This window comes from Chiloscyllium plagiosum, chromosome 18 (genome assembly GCF_004010195.1).
Source record: "Chiloscyllium plagiosum isolate BGI_BamShark_2017 chromosome 18, ASM401019v2, whole genome shotgun sequence".
Lineage (NCBI taxonomy): Eukaryota > Metazoa > Chordata > Chondrichthyes > Orectolobiformes > Hemiscylliidae > Chiloscyllium > Chiloscyllium plagiosum.
The window spans coordinates 33,038,472-33,062,315 of record NC_057727.1 but is presented as its reverse complement, the minus strand read 5'-3'; the positions used below and the strand labels follow the sequence as shown (position 1 = coordinate 33,062,315).

Here is a 23,844-nt window from a genome sequence, read left to right as displayed (position 1 = left end):
TTATCCTAGGATTCTCTGGGAAGCAAGGGAGGAGATTGCAGAGCCATTGGCCTTGATTTTTATGTCCTCTTTGTCTACAGGAGTAGTCCCAGAAGACTGGAGGATAGCAAATGTGGTTCCCTTGTTCAAAAAGGGGAGTAGGGATAACCCTAGTAACTATAGGCCGGTGAGTCTCACTTCTGTTGTGGGCAAAGTCTTAGAGAGAATTGTAAGGGATAGGATTTATGAACATCTGGATAGGAATAATGTGATCAAGGATAGTCAGCATGGTTTTGTGAAGGGCAAGTCGTGCCTCACAAACCTTATTGAATTCTTTGAAAAGGTGACGAAGGAGGTTGATGAGGGGAAAGCGGTAGATGTGGTATAAATGGATGAACCAATCTGAAGCCCTTCTAAACGACACTATTCTATTTTCGCCCATATGACTATCCAATGACCGTTTAAATGCCCTTAAAGTTGGCGACTCAACTACTGTTGCAGGCAGTGCGTTCCATGCGCCTACTATTCTGAGTGAAGAAACTACCTCTGACATCTGTCCTATACCTATCACCCCTCAATATAAAGCTAAGTCCCCTCAGGCCAGCCATCACCGTCCAAGGAAAAAGGCTATCACTGTCCACCCTGTCTAACCCTTTGATTATCTTATATATCTCAATTAAGTTGCCTCTCAAACTTCTTCTCGCTTAATATATTCTTTTTTAATGCTGCAGTTTCTGCACACAGCTTCTTTCCAGCAGCAATTTGCTGCTGCCTGACATGTGTTTCCACAGCAGTGGCAGTTTTGTGTCTGCGTTGGTGCTTGTCCCTGGGCCACCATTTTGTGAACTCTCAGCCACCATTTTGTGAGGTGTTGACCTTCCTTGGCTGCGAGTTCCATCACGGTTGCCATTCCCAGCACTTTCATTTAAGTGTAGTCACCTTTGCGTCAGTAATCTCTTCTGGATCGCTTCACATCTTACGGCAGGCTGCTACAAAAGGTAGAGTCTCGTGGGATCTGAGGTGAGTCTGCGTTGGTGCTTGTCCCTGGGCCACCATTAAGGGGGGGTAGATATAGGACTGGTGTTAGGGGTAGGTTCTTCACTCAGTGAGTCGTTAGTTCATGGAATGCCCTGCCAGTAACAGTGGTGGACTCTCCCTCTTTATGGGCATTTAAGAGGGCATTGGATAGGTATATGGAGGATAGTGGGTTAGTGTAGTTTAGGTGGGCTTGGATCGGCGCAACATCGAGGGCCCAAGGGCCTGTACTGCGCTGTATTCTTCTATGTTCTATGTTCTATGTTCTATGTTCTATGTTCTATGTTCTATGCACCAAACACTGCTTCGTCTCGAGGTTGGAATATTGGGATAATAAGGAATGCATTAATGACTAATGTCCACCCAGAATGGATTAAAGTTAAAAGATTAGTGAAGTACAAGAAGGTAAATGTTGGTCTTTCATGCTTATTTTGTAATAACTAGTCTCTTGACATGCTTTTGAGGAGCTTCATTTTAGAGATGAGAATTCTAGAAATGTATAGACTTTTGAGTGAATCATGTGCAAAGTACAGCTAAATCTCATAGATAATATTTGCCTTGACACATCCATTCCAGGTGTGGCCCCCATCTAGGGTGATTCAATTAGAACTATCTGGAAGTTCATATTGGGAAAGCAGATGTCACTCAGCTCTCCACCTTGATGCGGTATAGACGCTTGTATGCTCTGATTCTTTAAGTCATACCATTAGAGGTTCCTCGCTCCTGAGTTGGCCACTCATGGCAGCAAGGCTATTATTTTCAACGAACTGAACTTCAGAACCCCCAATTAAAAGAATGTGTTTAAGCTAAACTAATCACTTGATTATGTTTCTACCCCCATAGAGGCCAGTAACGTTTAAAAAGCACTTCAGACTTCCAGTTAATAGCTGAAAAGATGATGTGATAGGATTGTTCTCATTATATTACTTTTTTGTAACAAATAGGCTAAATGCTCTATTGATGAAGTACTGTTATAGTAGCTCACTTGCACTTAAACTTTTCTTTTCTGCAGTTGGAAAGCACAAGAACTAGCCATTTGGATACAGAACTGGCTCAAAGGTAGAAGACAGAGGGTAGCGGTGTAGGGTTGTTTTTAAGACTGGAGGCCTGTGACCAGTGGTATGCCACAAGGGTCAGTGCTGGGTCCACTACGTTTTATCATTTATATAAATGATTTGGATGTGAGCATAAGAAGCATAGTTAGTAAGTTTGCAGATGACCCCAAAATTCGAGGTGTAGTGGGCAGCAAAGAAGATTACAACGGGATCTTAATCAGATGGGCTAATGGGCTGAGAAGTGGAAGATGGAGTTTAATTTAGATAAATGTGAGGTATTGCATTTTGGGAAAGCAAATCTTAGCAGGATTTATAGCACTTAATGGTAAGGTCCTAGGGAGTGTTGCTGAACAAAGAGACCTTGGAGTGCAGGTTCATAGCTCCTCGAAAGTGGAGTCGCAGGTAGATAGGATAGTGAAGAAGGCTATCCTTTATTGGTCAAAGTATTGAGTACAGGAGCTGGGAGGTCATGTTGCGGCTGTACAGGACATTGGTTAGGCCACTGTTGGAATATTGCATGCAATTCTGGTCTCCTTCCTTTTGGAAGGATGTTGTGAAACTTGAAAGGGTTCAGAAAAGATTTACAAGGATGTTGCCAGGGTTGGAGGATATGAGCTATAAGGAGAGGTTGAATAGGCTCGGGCTGTTTTCCTTGGACTGTCGGAGGTTGAGGGTTGACCTTATCGAGGTTTATAAAATCATGAGGGGCATGGATAGGGTAAATAGACAGTCTTTTCCTTGGGGTGAGGGAGTTCAGAACTAGAGGGCATAGGTTTAGGGTGAGAGGGGAAAGATATAAAAGAGACCTAAGAGGCAACTTTTTCACGCAGAGGGTGGTAGGTGTATCGAATGAGCTGCCAGAAGAAGTAAGATTGCAACATTTAAAAGACATCTGGAGGGGTATATGATTAGGAAGCGTTTGGAGGGATATGGGCCGGGTGCTGGAGGGGGGACGAGATTGGGTTGGGATATCTAGTTGACATGGACGAGTTGGACTGAAGGGTCTGTTTCCATGCTGTACATCTCTATGACTCTATTTCACAGATATACTTTATAGTGTCCTTAAGTACTCACTCAGTTCTGCCAAAATCAGTCCAAAGTGATCTTTTGCTCCATGGACTTTACTTTCTTTTCCCACCAAGAACTATCTATTTCTAAACCACTCTGAACTATCTCTGTCTTGCTTCAAAGTTTAAATGGCGATTCGTCAAACTTTATTTCGGATTGGAAGTAACTGCTCACTCCAAAGCATAACTGTTTACAACTGGACATTCTCAATGCTTTTCAAGGACTTTGGAGATGAGAAAACTAACTGCGGTAAACATAGATGCTGCTGCCATTTGTCAGGCATGACCTCCCCTTACTAAATCCATGCTGTTCTAATCCGACTCTGCACTTCCAAGAATTTAGAAATTTCATCCTTGACGATGGATTCTTGAATTTTTCCTACAACTGAGGTTAGGCTAATCGGACTATAATTTTCCATCTTTTGTCTTGATCCTTTCTTGAACAAGGGGCTTACAATGGTGATTTTATTTTCCCCAATCATTTGAGACTTTCCCTGTCTGCAGTGATTTTTGAAAGATCACAGTCAGTGCCTCCGAGCAGAGGGAGTCTCGGCCAGCCCACAGCAGAACCCCATAACAAAGCCAAGCCTCAGTCAAGTGGCTAAAATGTTCTTCAAGCTGGCAAGCTATTCTAGTTGTTCTGATATGCGGACTTGAGTAATAAAATTTATCGGCTGGTACCCAGGAGAGTGCACACCACGTAAGGTCCTCCTACATGTGGGTTGGAAAGATAAAATTGCTTAGCGTAATCTAAATCAGAGCCAATTAAAATTCATGTTTGGTTGAATAGTCACCCAGTTCCCATGGAGGTTGATACTGAGTGCAGCTGCATCTGTGGTTGTAGAATTTGTCTTTAACAAGATTCGCTTGGGACTCTGAAAGCATGGTTTTTTTGCAGGCAGAATGTCGATGTTCTGTGAAGCGGTCACCCAGTCTATGCTTGGTATCCCCAATATAGAGGTGACAATGTTGTGAGTGATGAATACAGTAGACTAGGTTGTGCTTCTAGTTGCCTGTCACTTTAACACACCACACTGTTCCCTGGCCAATGTCTCTGTCTCAGGCTTGCTGCAGTGTCCCAGCAAAGCTCAGCACAAACTGGAAGAACAACTCCTCATTTTCCACTTGGGGACCCTGCAGCCCTCTGGACTCGCTATCGAGTTCAATAATTTTAGAGCTTGAATTCTCCCGTGTCCTCGTCCCCAACCCCACACACCAAGCCTTATTATTACCGTCTGCCATTACACCCTCTTATTTTTAGCCACTAACAGTCTCCATTAACAGACATTCACTTTCCTAGCCGGACCTTTATGCACTCCTTTCTGTTCAATTGTTCTTCTCTGTCTTTGGGTTCTTTCTCCTCCTATTGTTTACTCCTTACCCCCTAACCCTATCTGCATAGAAATCAACATTTTCCTAGCTATTATCAATTCTGAGGAAGGGTCACCGGACCCGAAACATTAATTCTGATTTCTCTTCGCAGATACTGCCAGACTTGCTGAGCCTTTCCAGCAGCTTCTGTTTATGTACCAATTGTGAAGCCCGATGACTCACTTCTCCTTTGTGGGAATTTTAAGCAAATGGTAAACCGTTTCTTGCAGCTGGATAAATACTTAATCTCTCACATGGAGGACTTGTATGCAAAGTTGGTGGAGGGGCTATCCTTCTATGAAGTTGAACATGAGGCACGCTGACCTGAAGTTGTAACTGAATGAGGAGTCCCAGAAGAACGCCACAATTAACGCCCATAAGGGTTTATGCCAATAGACAAAACTGCAGTTTGGGTTATCATTAACCTGCTCTCCTTTTCCAGTGGACCATGGAGAACATTTTATAAGGGCTACTTCAGGTTGCCATTGATCGAGATAATATCCTAATAACTGGAAAGACCAATAAACAGAATTTGGACATGGAGCTTAAATGTCAGGCGGGCATATGGTTTAAAAGGGATGAATGTGTGTTCCAGGCACCCCATGTGACCTAATTGGGTTACAGAGTCGACAAAACCTGGTTACACCGGTTGGAAGAGAAAATGAGGAAGGCTGGTATACTTACAACATTTAAAAGGCATCTGGATGGGTATATGAATAGGATGGGTTTCGAGGGATATGGGACAAGTGCTGGCCAGTGGGACTAGATTGAGTTGGGATATCTGGTTGGCATGGACGAATTGGACCGAAGGGTCTGTTTCCGTGCTGTACATCTCTATGACGTTATGATCAAAGGAGTCCCAGCTCCCACATCTGTACCGGAGTTCAGGTCTTTCCTTGACTTAGTGAATTATTACAGAAAGTTCATACATAACCAGGCCTCTATGTTGGCACCCTTCCACCTGCTAATGAAAAAGGGTCAGTCTTGGAAATGATCGAATCTTGGAAGTGAAAAAGCAGCTACTGTCATCTAAGGTGTTGGCCCACCATGATCCCAAGCAAGAGGTAGTGCTGACATGCAATGCCTCCTCTTATGGTATCGAAGCAGTATTAGCTCACTGGTGGCCCAATGGGGACGTACACTGAATAGCATATGCTTCCTGGACTTTAGCTGATGCCGAACACAAATATGTCCAGATAGAGAAGGAAGGTTTGGTGGTCATCTTTGATGTGAGGAAGTTCCACCAGTACCTTTATGGATGGAAAGTTGTCATTGTAACAGATCACAAAGTCTTGCGAGGGTTACTGAAAGAAGACCAGATGGTTCCGACCGTAAGTTCCAGTAAATTTAGCATTGGGCCCTTATTCTCAGCATGTAAAAATACAAGATAGAACACTGTCCAGGAAGGCAAGTGGCTAATATGGATACCTTGACTGCCTCTGCTGGTAGATACTCCACCGGTGGTGCCTCTCCTGGAAGAGCCTGTTTAGATTTTAAACTTCCTGGATACCCTTCCAGTCACTGCTGACAATATCTAACTGTGCACACACAAAGATTCTGTCCTAGCAAAACTAAAACTGTTGGTGGTAATGGGGAAAACAGAAAGCTGTCGCAACCAGAATTTAAACTTTTCTGGACTCAGAAAGGCCAGATCACTGTGCAAGACAGCATATTACTATGAGGAGCAAGGGTGATTGTGCCAAGTAAAGGTCACCACCAGATACTGGCAGAACTCCACCAAGCTCATCCAGGGGTTTCCAAGATGAATAGCTATGTCTGGTAGCCAGGGTTGGATGTTGACATAGCTGCATTTGTGGGGCAGTGCCAAGAATGCCCATAAGGATAAAAATTGCCACCGGCAGTGCCCCCACATCTGTGGGAATGGTCAAGTAAACCCTGGACTCAGTTACATGTCAACTATGCTGATACTTTCTGGTCATTGTCAATGCCCATTCAAAGTGCTTGAATGTGCATAAAGGTTGTTCAGCAAACTCATGGATGATAATTGAGAAGCTGCTAGCATTGTCTGCGATACAGACTCCCAGAGGATTGGCTCATGGACAATGGGACAACATTTACCAGCGAGGAATTTCAGTATTTCCGTAAGTCGAATGGCATTCAGTGCATAAGGACAACTCCATACCATCTGTTGTCCAATGATCTAGTGAAAAGAGTGGTCCAAACGTTGAAAGCAGGCTTAAAGAAACAGCCTACAGTGTCACTTGGTACCAAACTGTCCTGGTTCCTGTTTGATACCTGGGGAGATACCGTGGAACAGCAGTAGGAACGCTAAAGCTGGCCACATGTCTCCTTTAAGAGAGAGACACAATTTAATTTAGGGACAAAGTTTTGTGCCAGAACCATGGAAATGGCCCTGTATGGGTGTGATGTGAGGTCAGGTGTCCTGGCTTACTAAGTTCAGAAAGTGAGGTGGTCCTGAACAAACGTGGATCACCTGAAAGCTGTTACCTCACAAACTGGACAGGAGCAGAACTCCCAACAGCTAGAAGGCCTGTAAGAACCTGTAGTTTCTCCCTTTCTATCTAGTGTTCAGGAAACCTCGGAGGCTGAGATGAATGCAGCCTTGATAATGTTACTGTTGAATGAAGAAGAGGAAACTTTCCTGAGACGCTTCAGATGCAAGAGATGTGTTACGGTCTGTTACAAGCCACCCATATCAGATTCCGAATCAGAGGAACCGTATTTGGGGTGAAAATGTCACAGGCAAAGCTATAAGCAAAAGACCAGGCCTACATCCCTGGAATCGGAAGGGGAGGGATGTAGTGATTGGAACCAGGTGGATCTTGTTGACTATGAGATCCTTGATTGGGGTTGTTAACCTGTGCTAATCAGAGCTCTGGTTGACCAACATAAGCAGGAGGTTTAGAATCTCCACAGTCCGGTGTACTGTGTGGACAGTTGCTGCTGGATTATGACTTTTTAAGGGCACTTTTGTGGTGCAGTGTCAGTGTCTCTACCCCTGACTGAGAGACCTGGGTTTAATTTCCACCTGCTCTAAAGGTGTGTCATAGCAGCTCTGAACCAATTGATTAGGAAAAACAGGTTAAAAAGTATAAATGGGATTTAGAATCTTCTCAGCCCAAGGGAATGCTTCTGACCTGGCTGGCCAAGACCAGTGTACTGTGCACAGCTAAATAAAGGGTGACAGAATACTGATCTCTGTGCAGTTATTTCAGTCTCCTAGTGTGACCACATACACTTTAACTTTCCAGCAAAAACACCTGGCCTTCCATTTAATATTTAACAGTATAGGAGTTGGGAGGTCATGTTTCGGCTGTACAGGACATTGGTTAGGCTGCTTTTGGAATATTGTGTGCAGTTCTGATTTCCCTCTTGTAAGAAGAATGTTGTAAAACTTGATAGGATTCAGAAAGGATTTACAAGCATGTTGCTAGAGCTGGAAGGTTTGAGCCACAGGGAGACACTGAACAGACTGGGGCTGTTTTCCCTGGACCATCGGAGGCTGAGGGGTGACCTTTATAGAGGTTTATAAAATCATGAGCATGGATAGGGTAAATAGCCAAGCTCTTTTTCGTGGGTTGGGGGAGTCCAGAAAGAGGGTGTAGGTTTAGGGTGAGAAGGGAAAGATATAAAAGGGACCTATGGAGCAACTTTTTAATGCAAAGGGTGATGCGTGTATGAAATGAGCTGCCAGAGGAAGTGGCGGAGGCTGGTACCATTGCAACATTTAAAAGGCGTTTGGATGGGTTGATGAATAGGAAGGGTTTAGAGGAATATGGCCAAGTGCTGGCAAATGGGACTAGATTAATTCAGGATATCTCGTCGGTATGGATGAGTTTCCGTGCTGTTCATCTCTATGACTCTAACTACATTATCCAAGCCTGTAGTTAGGCGGATTTCAGAATGAGTTGCATAGTCACATTCTTTTCACCTTCAATTACAGACAGAGCCCCAAAGTTCAAAAAGCTTGTAAGCTTCATATTTGTAACAGTAAATGCACTGAACCTCCGGGAAACTAATGTTTTGATCTGAAAAGATTTGAGACAGTAAATGCTTCAAAAGTATTTTACAAGTGGTTGTGTATATGCAAAAGCTAAATTGCTTTGTTTTGATGGGCTTAAACACTATATAGTTTTATTTTATAAATGGAAAGTTCTTTATTTGAAAGTGTTTCCTTGGTGATGCTGACGATGTGGGTCTTTGCTGAAGAATTTAAAAGCCGTGAAAAAGCCAGTAAGATTAGAAGAATACTAATAAAATAAAAGTGAAATCAGAAATTTAATAAAAATGCATTTTCATTCCAAAATTAACCATATAGATAAGAAAAAAACGTGAATTATTTAAGTTTATTTTGTTAAAGGTACATGAAGATGCAAATGGAATTTATAGGTTGCAGGCACAGCTGCATGTAATCTGCTTTGGAATTGTGGTTATTCATCAGAAATTTATTTTCCCCTTCAAGTGATAAACACAATTCAGAATTTTAATCCAATTGTAGTTCCCAATTCACGTAGCAGAGACAAATCAAATTTCAGAATCATCAACAAGAAAAAAAAATCACTGGTTCATTGGAATTAAAATCTCAAATTTCCTCAAATTTGGACACCTTTAAACTGTATAAAGTATATTCCATATCATATACTTTATACTGTAACTGAAATAATAACATAAGATGCCCAAAAGTTCTGGCAATATCTTCTCAACTGGACCTCCAGGATAACTTCCCCACATAATGAATCTCCAATCTACCAGGCACTCTTTGCATTCAGAAGCTCAAAATGGGACAGAAATCCATCTCTCATACAATAGACTACACTTGGGCATGGAAATACTGTTGTTGGGTGAAAGGAAATTGTGTCTGGATCTGTTGAGAACTGAAGGAATTGTTTTCTTGGTTGTCATTTTTGAAATAGCCTAATCCTCTGCGTTTCTACAAGCATTGCTCAAGAGGTAGAATATATTATGTTTTTTTTTCAAAAGCCTTCATTAAATAACTAGTAAACACAAACCGTGATGTCATAGTAGATTGAACACTGGTTTAATTTGTTTAATATTTTAATTTTACTAGTATCTTCTGTAAACAAATTTCTTTTTTTCTTCCTCTTTTTAGGTCCCCTAACTCTCACTGGTTCCATTTGTTTTGTTGGGTAGACCAAATCAGTCCATTATTCTGTTAATGGATGGATCTGATTGTGCATGTTTATATTTTCTTGGGAAAAAATATTCCATTTAGCAGCCCATGTAGAACTTGGCAAAGTTTCACAATGAGGACAGGCAAATTTTCTTTTTAATGACAGTAGGCAGATTTTTCATTTTTATTGCTGTAATTTAAACTGACAGCCCAATGAGTTGACTGCTGATTAAGCAACTAAATATACCTTAATACATCTGTAAATACGCTACTGCAATAGTTGTTTGTTATTATTTTTGAAAGACATTTTTGGTACAATTTTAAATTACTTTTTGCATTAGAAGCAGAAATTCCCTTTCACTTGATGCATTGCATGGCTTTCCAGCTTCTGAAATGTGCAGGGTTGCAGACAGAGCTTTGAGTGAAGATCTCGTACCAACAGTGTAAAAACAGAATCGGCAATTGTAGTATGGAAATTCACTTTTGGCGATGAGAAAAGAATCTGGATGTCGAAAGGAAAATTTGGTTTACAGTTAAACAGTTTGGCTAAAGTTGTAAACTTGCACGTTTAAACTGAGATGGCAGCTGGTAGTTTGAGATTAAGATTAGCAATAATTAGAAACTGATTAACTATAGACATGACTTTAATTTTACCTTTTACTAAGGTGGGAGAAATCTGGTCTTGGCCATGTTTTAACGTTGAACAAGCAATTTAGTAATGTAAGAATGACCTGATGATGGAGTCTGAGAGATAAAACTGCATGGCATTGGTGACTGTGAAAGACAACTCAACACATTCAAACCGTGTCACCATGATCGCAAAGAAAATACCAAAGTTGAAACTTTGGACACACAAAATAATCGACCTTGCACAAAAGAAGATTATTTGAGAAAATATAAAGGGAAAATGTTGGCCAATCGAATATGATGTAGATTTGGTGAGAATGTTGGACAATTCAGTTTAATAGGACAACTGGTAAAATGGGATAAATGGAAATTTAATTTAAATACAATAACGACTCTAACATATCTAAGCTAGATTTCTGGTTTTCTCGTATAAAATTGGAATGTTACTTGTTTGGTGGAATTGGTGTTAGAAGACACAACTTTTTTTTTTGTTGAGTTGAACTTTGGAGGGTTTGACAAATATTTTGATCTCATTGTTTTGGGCCACAGTTTGTTTTTAACTTTACAAGTGGAAGTGACAACATGCTTGGCACAATGTAAATAGCGTTTTCTTATTTGGATCAGGAGCAAGGGCAGTTTATTTTTTCCAGAAATGCTCCATCTACCCAGATCACAGCTATGGGTAATTTGAAGCTTTCTACTTAGTTTACGTGAATTATTGTAGCATTGGCTCATTCCTTTGCAGACTATCTGCATTTAGGCAATAAAACTGTAAGCTTTACACGACTGTGCCTTTCTTTCACCGAATAAATAAATGCAGAACTGAAAAGAATAGGTGTACTTTAAGATTTGAGTGCTAATGAGAAATTTGTAACAACATTTCATTATTATAATTGAGGTTAAACCAGCAGGCGTTAATGCTTTGAATGTGGACTCCAGTTCAGAAATCATTTAATGTTGTTCTGTATCTCTCAAAACATTTTCTTCGTGATAATTGGTAAAAATGATACTTCTTAGTTCTTGGCTGTCCTAATAATTCCAGGTTAAGTGCAGGTCAAGCACAAACACCCAAGGCTACTATATACATAGGAAATGAAGTGCAGGAGCATGATTTATGTGCCAAAATAATGTGGTACATTACAAGAGTTTGACCAGTTGAGGGATGAAGGAAGTGGCAAAGGAGGGAAGAATAAAAGGAAGCGGAAAAAGTAAAAATGTAGACCTGCTTGGCAGAAGCAGCTGCATCTTCACAGAGAGAAATTATTAACATTTCAGGTGGTTTATCTTTTCTCATTACTAGTTAATGTTACAGATGTAACCACTATTAGTCATGCACAGAGCCGGGGAAAGTAAGATGGGAAGGAGAGAACAAAAGTGTGGCCATGCAATCAGATAGAGGGGCAGTAGTCATTAAATTACAGAAAAGATAAAGTAAAAGATGAAAGGGGCTTGTTTTATTTTTACTTGCCCAAGAATAAAAGATGGTTCAAGAGATACTGTAAATGGCAACAACAAATCATTACTGGCACCTAATGTTTGTGGAAAAGTGGGAGCAGTGGTTATGATTTGAAATTGTTGATTTCGATGTTGAGTCTAGAAGACAGCAAAATTTATAGTTGAAACTTGACTTGCAATTCTACAAGCTTCTATTGGAATAGTGCACAAGGACAAAGACACAGGTTTGAGTGAATATAGGACAGAGAATTAAAACAGCAAGTGACTGAAAGATCAGGTCATGCTCTCAAACAGCATCCTTAGCAAAATAAATCCTCAACTTGTGTTTGGCTCATTTCAGTTTTGAGGAAACTGCACCACGAGTCCTAAATATAGTAGGAGTGATTGAAAGAAATGCATGTAAATCATTGTTTCATCTAGAAGGAGTGTGAGGGAACCTGGGTGATGGCAAGTGAGAAGGTAAAAGGGTAGGTGATGAATCCTCTGCACTTGCATGGGGAAGTGCAATGGGAAAGGAGAGGAGTGTTCCGGGTCATGGATGAATGGATTGGGGTCTTTCAATGAGAATAAACCCTTTGAAATTATGAAAGAAGAGAGAATTATGTATTTTGTGGCAAGATCAATTAGAAGTGACAGGAATAACAAAAGATGTTCTTTTGAATGTGGAGACTGATAAGTTTGAAGCTGAAGCAGTCTTGTCTGTGAGCTTCAGAGACCATTCACAAGTTACTCCTTTGCTGTACAAAGAAATATAATTGATCCACACATTGACAAGGGCAGACAATGCACAACAATATATGTAGTTAAATAGTTATTTAGTAGTATACAGAACATAAATATTGTTGAAAAAAAATTTTGTTGGAGCTTTTCATCTTGCACTTGTTGGGACAATTTTTAAGAGTTGCGAAAGAAAAGAGAAACAACATTTATGTTTTATTAGGTTGATGAGTTGCTGTGCAGAATGCACCAGTTAAATGATTACCAACTGGGAGCTTTGCTTAAGTATCAAAGCAGCCAGATTAACTTTGATCATGGCATTGCTTGAGAAATGACTAGAGAGTGGCTGTCACCTATTTTGCTGAGTTGAAAGAGCAGAATGCATGAACATATTCTTCGTGCCTGCAAAGAACAAGGTCCTACATAAAAACATATATAGCTTCTAATACATGTAAATGTGCCACACTGCAAACTGGTTTGACAATTTGGTTGCTAACAGAATTTAGCTCATTCCGGATTATTTAGTCAATTCTGTCAAATGGTCAAATCACGTTAATGTTTGGACACCGTTTCAAGTTTTGCAAGTATGGATTGGTTGGATATGGTCTTTACATTGGTTGTTATGAATAGCCAAAGGAAAGGTTATTTGATGGGATCTGCCAGGTTTTGGATATATTGCCTTTATTCCTAGTATTACACAAGCACAGAAATGTATTAACCACACTATTTATTAGTGATGGGCAGAACTTCTTCTTGACTTGGTGGCAGCATCCGTTTTGTGTTGGTGTTGCTATTGCATAGTATCACTGTGAAACAACTAGTTTCACCTGTTGCTCAGACCTTTGAGATGCCTTACCATTCCCAAGTAATCTGAGGTAGCACAAAGTGACCAAATAAATTTATTTCGTGACCATTGAGGGAATCCCTGTTGTAGTTCTGAGAAGTAGGGCAGAAATGCAGGGAATGGGATAGGACATGGTTGAGGTTCCTGTTTATTATGGAGAGGGATCCTATTCAGGATAACCCAATTTTATGTGCTCTCATGTGCTCCCAGTAATCATATTCCCTTTGAACTCACTTGTATACCTTTCAAGTGCAAGTCTGAAGAAGGGTCACCAGACCCAAAACGTTTCAAAATGCTGCCAGACATGCATAGTTTTTTCTGCAATTTCTGTTTTTGTTTGATTTCAAGCATTTTCAGTTTTTTTTCAGTATTTTTTGTCACGTTTCAGTGTCTGTTCTGTTTAAACTGCTCATCTTGTGCTCTTTGCTTCATCACAGTAAATTATTGCATTTTGTACCTTCTAGAGTCTTTTACCCTCTTTCATGTAACAGTAATCGGATCCCAAAGATGGAGTTTGCCTCCACCATATATTTAGAGTTCCTTCATAGCTAAACTCAGTGCTGTGAACAACTAGAGAAAGTTTGATTACGGTTGCTGGCCTTTTTTGTTCATTCATTCACTGTCTCTGGGTATCCTGGTGAGGCAGTATTTATTGCCCATTCCTAATTGACCTTGAGAGAGTGATGGTGCGTTGTAGCCTTGAATATAATGTGTAGTGCATAGCATTTCAAAAGACAGCTGAGAGTCAACCACAATTCTGTGTAGGTATGACTTTATGCATATGTCAAATTGAACAAACATGGCAGACTTCTTTCACTAAATTTTATTTTAAATTGGATTTTTAAAAATTATTTGAATTTTAATTTTTCAGCTATCATGTTAGAATTTACACTAGCACCTCATTAGTCTAGACGTCCTTTCTAATGTATCAAATAAGAGCCATTTTACTGTTGTCTGCTGAGATTTGTCATCGGTTCAAGACAAATTGGTGTCTAATTCTATAATCTGCTTGGTTAGTGTTGCTTGAGCACATTATATTCACATTCACAGAAAAGGTGTTTAAAAATAATTGCAGAAAAATAGATTTTTACTGCATGAATTGAAAAAAAATAAGATACTGAAAAGATACAAGCCCAAATTATGTTTTCAATAAAATGGTTTCGTAATTCTTTTGCCTGAGCATGTTTGTGATTCACAGCTTAAGAATTTGGTTGTTTTTCTGCAAATAAATAATACATTACTTCAACTTGTGGCAATTTGAGTTTAAAATGTTGAAATAATAAATTTGTATGATTTTTGCATTAACTTAAAATGTAATTTATTATACTAATATCAAATTGAACTTTATGCTACTTGAACTAACATTGATCAACATTCCGAACAACTATAAATGAACCCATATAGTTTAATGTGGAGGAGAACTCTTTCTTTTGAAGACTTTCCAAAAGGCAAAAATGGTGAGTGCAGTGGTGTACTTAAAAACTATTTTTATTACTGGTTGTTCATACTCAACAGTCCCAGTCAAATTAATGAAGCATCATCAAATTTGAACACAAATAATTTGTAAATTGATTGATATATAATTATACAATAACTTTTGATATCTACTTTTACAAGTGAAGCAGGCACCAAGGAATGCATGTCCCCCACCATATTGCATTTAACTGGGTTCAAATCCTACCATCGATGACACTTGAATTCAAAATTTTAAAAATCTGCAAGTTAGAGTTTAATAATGACTGCAACTACATTATGGATTGTCAGTAAAACCCATTTGGTCCACTAATGTCACTTTAGTGAGGGAAACTGCCATCCTTACCTAGTCTGGCCCACAGCAGTGTGGTTTACTCTTAACTGCCCTCTGGGCTATTAGGAATGGGCAATAAATGCTGGCCCAGCCAGTGACACCCTCATCTGTGAATGAACAAAACAAGACAGCACATAAAACTGTTACCTCACGGCACCAGGTGTTCAATTCCACCCTTTGGGGACTGTGTGGAGTTTGTACATTCTCCCCATGTCTGCGTGGGTTTCCTCTGGTGCTCCAGCATTCTCCTTCAGTCCAAAGATGTGCAATTTAGTTGAATTGACCATGTTAAATTGCCTATAATGTTCAGGGATGTGCAGGCTAGGTGGATTAGCCATGGGAAATGCAGGGTTACTGGGTTGGGGGTAGGGGGGTCGGTCTGGATGGGATGCCCTTCAGATAGTCAGTGTGGACTCGATGGGCCGAATTACCTGCTTCCAAACTGTATGGGTTCTTTGATTCTATGTAAACTTAACATTATTTGGCATTGGGGAGTCAGGAGGTGAGTTATTCTCTGCACAAAGTATTCCAAGTTTCTGACCTACTCTTGTAGCCTCTGTGTTTATATGGCCAGTACAGTTTAATTCAGTTTTTGGTCAATGCTAACTCCCCAGAATCTTGGTAGTGGGGGATTTAGTGATGGTTGAATGTCAAAGGGCAATGGTTAGATTGGCTCTTGTTGGGGATGATCATTGCCTGGCATTTGTGTGATGTGAATATTACTTGCCACTTTTCAGCCCAAATCTGGATACTCCCAAGGCCTTGGTGCATTTGGACATGGAATGTTTCAGCATCTGAAGAGTTGCAAATTGTGCTGAACATTGCCACTTCTGACCTCCTGATGGAGAAGAAGTTCATTGAAGCATCTGAAGATGGTTGAGCTTCAGATACTGTCCACAAGATCTCCTGCACAGATGTCCTGGAACTATGATGATTAAGTTCAAGCCATTTTTTTTATATGTCTGATATGGTTATTGAGTCATACAGCATGGAAACAGGCCAGGCTAACTCATCCATGCTGACCAGGTTTCCTAAACTGAACTAATCCCATTTACTTGTGTCTGGCCCATATCCCTCTAAATCTTAGCTATCCATGTACCTGTCCAAATGTCTTTTAAACATTGTAATTGTACCTGCCTCTACTATTTCCTCTGGCAGTTTGTTCTGTATACAGACCGCCCTATGTGTGAAATAGTTGCCCCTTGAGTCCCTTTTAAATCTTTCCCCTCTCACCTTAAACCTGTCAAACCAGCTGAGAGTTTTTCTCAGATTCCCATCAACTCCAGTGTTTCTAGGGCTCCTTGATATAATTTGGTGAAATGCAACCTTAATGTCAAGGACTGTCGCCCTCTCCCCACCTCGAGAATTCAGCTCTTTTATCCATGTTTGAACCAAGGTTGAATTTAGGTCAGGAGCTGAGTGGCCCTGGCAGAACTCAAGCTGGGTGTCAGAGGGCAGGTTACGTTGAGCAGGTTTTGCTTAGTAGCACTGTTATTGACTGAAATTAGACTGATGGGGTGTAATTTGCCGGGTTGGACTTGCCCTGCGTATTGTACAGGGCACTGGAGAACTTTCCAAATAGTCAAGCTAATGCTAGTGTTTTAACCCCTAGCTTGGCTAGTGGTGTGACAAGTTCTGGAGCATAAATCTTAAATACTATTGCTGGAACATTGTGGGCCATAGCCTTTAGATTATCGAACACCTCAAACTGTTGACTGCTGGTGACCTCCTGGATTGATCTTGGCACTTCTAACTGATTATTGAGAATGTTACAGCCTTATCTTTTGTACTGATATGCTGGGTTCCCCATCATTAAGGATGGAGATATTTGTGGTGCTTTCTCTTCCAGTGAGTTGTTTAATTGCCACCATTGACAACTGGATGTGCAGGACTGCAGAGCTTCTGTCTGATCCATCGGTTGTGGGATCATTCAGCTGTATCTATCAGTTGCTGCTTGTGCTGTTTCGAATACAAGTAGCACTGTTTGGTGGCTTCACCAGGTTGACCCTCATTTTGGGTATGCCTAGTGTTGGTCTGGTATGCCTTCATGCATGCTCAAGGTTGATCTCCTGGCTTGATGGTAATGATAGTGTGGGTAATATGCTGGGTCATGAGTTTGCAAATTGTGCTGGAGTACAGTTCTGCTGATTTTGTTGACCCATACCATCTCTTGGATTCTGAGTCTTGAGTTCCTAGATCTGTTCCATTTAGCATGGTGACAGTGCCACATGACACACTGTTAAGTATTATCAATGTGAAGTTTGGACTTGGTCTCCACAGGACTGTGAAGTTGTCAGTCTTATTGATATTGTCATAGACAGATGTCTCTCCAGTAGGCGGATTGTTGAGGATAAAGTCCAGCATATCTTTTCCTCCTGATAGTTCTCTTACCGCTTGTCATAAGCTCAGTCTAGTAGCAATGCCCTCTGTACCCAACTAGCTCAATTAGCAGTGCTGCTGTCAAGCAACTCTTGATTATATTTGAAATAATAGAACCTGCTCATCAGCCATGACGAAGAAACAAATTGGAGATGATTTTCTTTCATAAAGTTGTTATGCTTAATCAACAACAGAAGTAGAAGTTTGTTTTGAGTATGTCAGTGTTGATTAGAAAATATTCAATTCATTTAATCAACTCCAATACTTTGTATGAAAATGTGGGTGTGTATACCCAGCAGAACACTGGAATATTATCATTGCTTGGATAGAATTTAGGGACAGTGGAGGGGTAACTGGTTAACTTGTAAAGTGTCAGTACAAATATGACTATAAAAAGGATTTTAAAAATTCATGTAGAAATTGTAAACAAGCCAACATATCAGAATTTTGTTTTCATTTGTTTAATAGGTTGCCTCGGAGACACACAATTTTGTTTCAGAATTCGGCAGTCATCCAATAGAAGGAACTCGCTTGATTGCCTGTTGGACCAATATGACAGAGATGCTCCTGTTTATTTGAAGGTTAGAAATGTTTCTAATCACCATACTGCACAATTGTAAAACTTTAGTTTACTCATTATTTTAAAAATAAGTAACAGTTATAACTAGTACAACATTATCAATAATAGATAAACATGCATGCTTTCTTGCAAATTTGACTGAAGTTAAAACCCAGCAAAATCTGAGCCAAAGTAATAGAATAGTCCTAATGACATTTGACCTACTGGTGTGCCTGATAGTATATTGCTTATTGACTTGCACAAGTCCATTTCAAGGAATTCCTAAGTTTTCTTTTGGAAAGGCAGAAAATATAAATTGGATGTTTCCCAAAATGGATGGGTGAATTGGAAAGTACCAAACTTTATAGGTTCTGTTCTTCCTCTGGAGTCAAAACTGCTAACAGTCTGTATTTCTATTTTTGTAATCAGTAGACAAGACTTCTCCAATGCCCAGTTTAGCAGCTTTCTGAACTATATTTCGCAAAACAGAACACAAAGGATTAGATGTAGGTTCTACACTGATTGATACGGCTTTATTGCTCTTTATGCTTTCCACAGAACCCAATGAATTTAACTTTGCTATGCTCATACACAAATCCTTTGATAGCCTTGCATTCAGACAAATGTCTTTCCTTCTCTGATTGTAGCATTCTTTGTAATGCCCTTCTCCTTACATTCCATCATTAGTAAGAAAGACACAGGTATCCTTTCTGGGGCTTCTTCATTAAACCTTCCTGCTGTACTATTGCACTTCCTAACTGGTAAACCATCCTTTTCAATGTGATTTTGATTATCTTTGTTAATTCTTCAGCTGATCCTTCACATCCATTTTTCTTCTCTGAAAGTCTTTACATAGCTTTCATATAAGAACCTCTCGAAGCCAGAGTCAGAACCCGAAGTGATATTTTAGTCTGAAATGTTTTGATGCACAAGCTCTAACAGCAATGGCTGTGGAGTCACAGTGGGAAGAAGTCTGGAAAGTACCAAGTTATACATTCTGTATAAACTATGTTTCCATATAATGTGACTTCACTGATTTGAATCTCATGAGCTTTGTTTTATAGATGATGTCACTTAGAATCAAATTTCTTTCTGTGTTTAAACAAATTGTTCTTAATAGGATTCCATAAGATATATAACACAGAAGCAAGTCATTCTACTGAAACCATTCATGTCAATGTTTATGTTCTGTTTGAACCTCCTCACATTTTTCCTCATCAAATCCAACATTGGAACTCTGTAATCACATTTCTTTTAAATGGTTGTGTAGCTTCCCATTAAATGCATTTGCTGCAACCACATCTAGTGGTAGCAAGTTCCATATATTCCCCAGTTTTTGAGTAAAGAGGTTTATTTTGAATTTCCTGTTGGATTTCTCGGTGACTATCTTATATTGATGGCCTCCAGTTATGTTCTTCTCCACAAAATAATGTTTTGTGGAGAATCTTACCTTTTTGTAGTGAGGCAGCGTTGTGTTGAGATTTTGAGTTTCCTGCCAGTCAGCCTAAGCTTTCTCGCTCTATCTTGCCAAATTTGCTTGATTCATTACCTACCCCATTCCTATGGCATTTGTCTCATCCGATTTCTGCTCCAGCTTACCCATGTGCTGTTTCCAGAATAACTTGACGTGCAGCAGAAATACCAGAATTCATTAGCATCCTTTATGCCCACAGCATTTTCTAAAAGGCCATTGTGCATTGTCAATCTGGAGCAGTCCTGCATGGTTGATATTTGCCCTCGATATGGCAGACAATGGGGAATCAGCACTTCACTTTGCAGACAAGGTTGTCCAGTCCTGCTGAATGTATTGGTGCACAAACTGAACTTCTCTCCCCTTCCCCCACCCTTCTCTTCTCTGCCAGGCTCAGTGCCACTATCTTTTTTCTGATATCTCTCACTCACACTATCTCCTCTACTGAACCCACTTCCCACCAAAGCTCATGCTCCACTAATCTCAACATTGCACGCAGCATCTCCCTCCTTCGTCCTAACCGACCCTCACAACCCCCATCATCAGTAACCCTGAATGCTGTGTGCAGTACTGACTCAGTTGCTTGGGAGACGCCACCCCGCACCAAAAATAATCATTGTGCCATTGACTTTCATCTCCCGAAATACCTGCCTCTCTTTTATTCCATGAGGAAACCAGCCCAAAATAAGGAGGCGAGAAGGATGGTATGCTGCTCATGATTCAGCTCCTCGCCCCTTACGAGGCTCCTGACTCTGACCTACCTGAACAGGGCTTACGCTGTTACTGGAGTGACTGACCTGTGCAAAGACTGCCTCCTTGACTTGATTGAGACCTGCTGACAACTATCACAAGTTTCCTGATTTACTGCAGGATTTGCCTCTACACTAAGTGCAACAACCAGATAACAATAATATGAAACTGGTATTTCAGGCTAGAGGATAAAGTGCAAAATGATAAGATAAGACAAGGCAATGCAAGGCAGGAATTCTGTGAGCATCATTCTGTAGGCTTAAGATGCATGAGTGCTTATGGTAGTGAGCCCAGAGATGTAGCCTGGTCCAGTCCATGAGCTGGTTGCACTATCCTTGCAGCAACAATACAGTAATCTCTGCTGCTGCAATCTGAAGTTCAGAAGAGTCCTATAAGTGGATCAGAGATGTGTCATAAGTGTTCTTGGAGACTGGTAAATGTCTAATGCTAATGTCTGTGGATAGGTCATTCCACTGTGCCCATAGAACATGTCGTCTTAAGCTGTTGGTGTCCGGTTCCCAACAGAGGGGGTCAACAGAACTGAACCCACCAGGTGATCATTGTGGTTTCCTTGTCTAGTTTTCCCAACATCTAGTTTGTTTAGTGATATTGTTAAGAAGGGAGGTTGAATTTTAATGAGGTGAGTTATGCTATTAACAGATCTTTTAATGAGCATCCATCCACATCACTTGGCATCTTGCATCTCACCATGCTGCTTGTGAAAATCTTAAAAGATTGTGCATAAGTTGTTCCTGACTTTGAGGTGGCTCACACTACACTTGTTGCCCAATTTTGTCCCACATCCCGCCTTGGCCATATCACTCAGGCCCCCTTAAGATTTTGTCAGATCTCTTTGCATCCACTCTGATCAAATCTAATAATGTTACAGACCTCTATTAGATCATCTCTTAGCCTTGTCTTGAAAGAAAAGAGACTTGGCCTGTGAATGCTTTCATGGTATATATGCCCTTGACATATTTGTAAATCTCTTGTGCATCTTTTCCATGCCTCGATATCCTTTTTACAATATAACCCAGATTTAATGCATGTTTAAAATAAGTTTTACTATTTTCCAATTTTTGTGCTTTGCAGATTAAAATCTAGTGCTTGGGTTGCTTGTTTCTATGCCCTGCTAACCTGTAGTATAATGTTTAGTGATTGGGGTATTTGTACTTCAAGGACCCTTAATTCCTGTATCCCACCGAGACCTACATCTGGCTGGTTATCTTGCAAAAGTCCAGCAACACATTTTTCAGCTCTTGCAAAAATCTATTGCCTTGCAGTTATCCAGATTCACTTGTCAATTAGTTGCTAATTCTGCAAGTTTATTCATGTCCTCCTGCAATTTATTGGAGTACACCTCGGTTTTGACTGCCTCCCCACCCACCCAATCCAAATCACATCACTTGTGAAAGACTTGGGTGGGGGGGGTGGGGGGGGGAGTGCATAATTTCCACTGTCGAGTAGTCATTTAATGGTTTATCTGCTCTTGGGAAGTCACTGACTAGTCAAGCTGTACGCTCATACTTAGTGAATTCTTGGGAGTGTTTCAGGTTTATCTTTTTCAGAGATATACACAGATATACACAGATTGCATAAAGCAATCAAAAGGCAGATGGTAGGTTGGCCTTTATTCCAAGTCTTAGGAATTTAGACTTAGGAATAATACTGTCAATTATTTAGAGTGTTGGTAAGATCATACTTGAAGACTTGCATCTGGCTTTGGTCTCCTTGGCTAAGGAAAGACTTACTTGCCATATGAGGAGTGTAACGAAGGTTCACCAGACTATTTCCTGGGATGGAGGAAATGTCCTATGAGAAAAGAATGAATAGTCTGGGTCTATGTTCGTTGGAGCTTTGTATAATAAGTTGTAGGGTTTGACCATAGGTGCAGTAAGCAGGTTTCCTTTGGCTATAGAGTATCAAGCCAGGAAGCACGATCTAAGAGTTAGTGGTAGGGTATTTAGGACTGAAAGAGGAGGGATTTCTTCACTCAGTGTGACAAATCTTTGAAATTCCCTCCCTAGTGGGCTGTGCAGACCCAGTTGCTGAGTATGTTCAAGACTGAGAGTAATAGTTTTCTGCACATGAACAGTAGTGTTGAAATAGAAGATCATCCATAACCTTATGAATGGTTGAATGGACTTGAAATTTGAGTAGCCTACTTCTCCTAGTTCTTGCATCCTTGTATGAGTTTAATCACAAATGCAATTTTCTACAAATTATTTGATTGGCATAAGTCAAAGGTCGAGAGATCCATCTGGCAGCACTGCTGTGTTTCTCTGTGGATTGCACTATTTTTCTTGATATTTCTGTTAAAGGAAATTGCTTCTCTCTCCGGAAGGAGAGCAAAGAAGATTGCCCTGGGTCTGCATCAGAAAAAGTCTACTTGTTTGACCCTACAGATTGAAGATCTGAGTGGCATGTTAATGAAGGAGGGGGAAAGGAAGACGAGAAATAAATTGATTATGTCTAAGAATAAAAATTAACATTTTTCAAAAGTTTATTTATCTTGTTAAATCAGATTTTCTTTCTTTTTGTTTTAACAGAAAGATTCTGCCCATTACTATGGTTATGTTTATTTCAGACAAGTTCGTGACAAAACCTTAAAAAGAGGTTACTTTCAAAAGGTAAATGTTTCCTTCAATTTGTGCTGCTTGTTAAGTTCATAAAAAATTAACTGAATTGTATGTAAATGTAAACTGAAAATGCTGGAAAATCTCAACATGTTGAATTCTCAACGTGAAATTGTTGAATTCTCTCAATGGTTCCTGAAAGCTATAAGGTGTCTACTCCAAAGATTAAGTGCTGTTCATTAAACCTCAATTGTACTTCACTAGAGTTGTATTAGAAGCTGAGAATATACAGATGAAAAGCAGGAGTTGAATATAAAATTAAAATGACAGGTTATTTTAAGCGCAAGGTCACACTTTGCAAACTGAATGGAATGACATAGGTTGTATTTAGTCTTGTGAATTTGTATCAGAACCCATCGTGAGTAGTAGGAAACACAAGCAAACTGTTGCTTCACTTAATAGTCAAGGTCAAAAATCATACAATGTCAGGTTATAGTCCATTGGGAGCAGTGCTCAGAAAGCTAGCATTTTTTAATATATCTGTTGGACTATAACCTGATGTGTGATTTTTGACCTTGTTCAATCCAGTCTAACACCGGCACCTCCACATCATGGTATGTTTGGACAATGAATAGGGAGAGGCCAAAAAGGATGGATGTTATATCCTGTGTTCAGTTTTTCCAGCTATCCTGTGTTCTCATGGGTAGGCATCATGCAGGATGAGTAATTGTCATGAATTTTAGGAACGGTCCTGTATTTAGGGTGCCTTCTCTATCTCCATGATTGATTGAGGCCACAACACACTCTTGTATTTGCGATGTTCAAATTGCGCACATGTGTAATATATCTTTCCACATGCACTTTGGAGTCTTCACCAACCTTTTCTTCAGACAGCACAGGTTTGTCCCCATTCCAGAAGTCCCTTTGTGATTCTTGCCTAGAGATTGGTCACCCTGGTGAGGTGGGGATCTGAGTAGTTGTATGGAGGATTGGACCAGGATATTACAGAAGGGAATGTTGTTGAAGGGAAGGGTAAAAG

General features: G+C 40.1%; 1 protein-coding gene across 6 annotated transcripts in view; it reads left to right on the top strand.

Moving 5' to 3' along the window:
* Positions 1-23,844, top strand: part of dennd6aa (DENN/MADD domain containing 6Aa) — a 107,929-nt gene that overhangs the window by 26,911 nt on the left and 57,174 nt on the right. For all 6 annotated transcript variants that reach the window (XM_043708167.1, XM_043708168.1, XM_043708170.1 and 3 more), the window contains 2 exons: positions 17,918-18,030; positions 22,779-22,859. In XM_043708167.1, the coding sequence (XP_043564102.1) occupies positions 17,918-18,030; positions 22,779-22,859 (194 nt within the window). The remainder of the gene's footprint in view (positions 1-17,917; positions 18,031-22,778; positions 22,860-23,844) is intronic.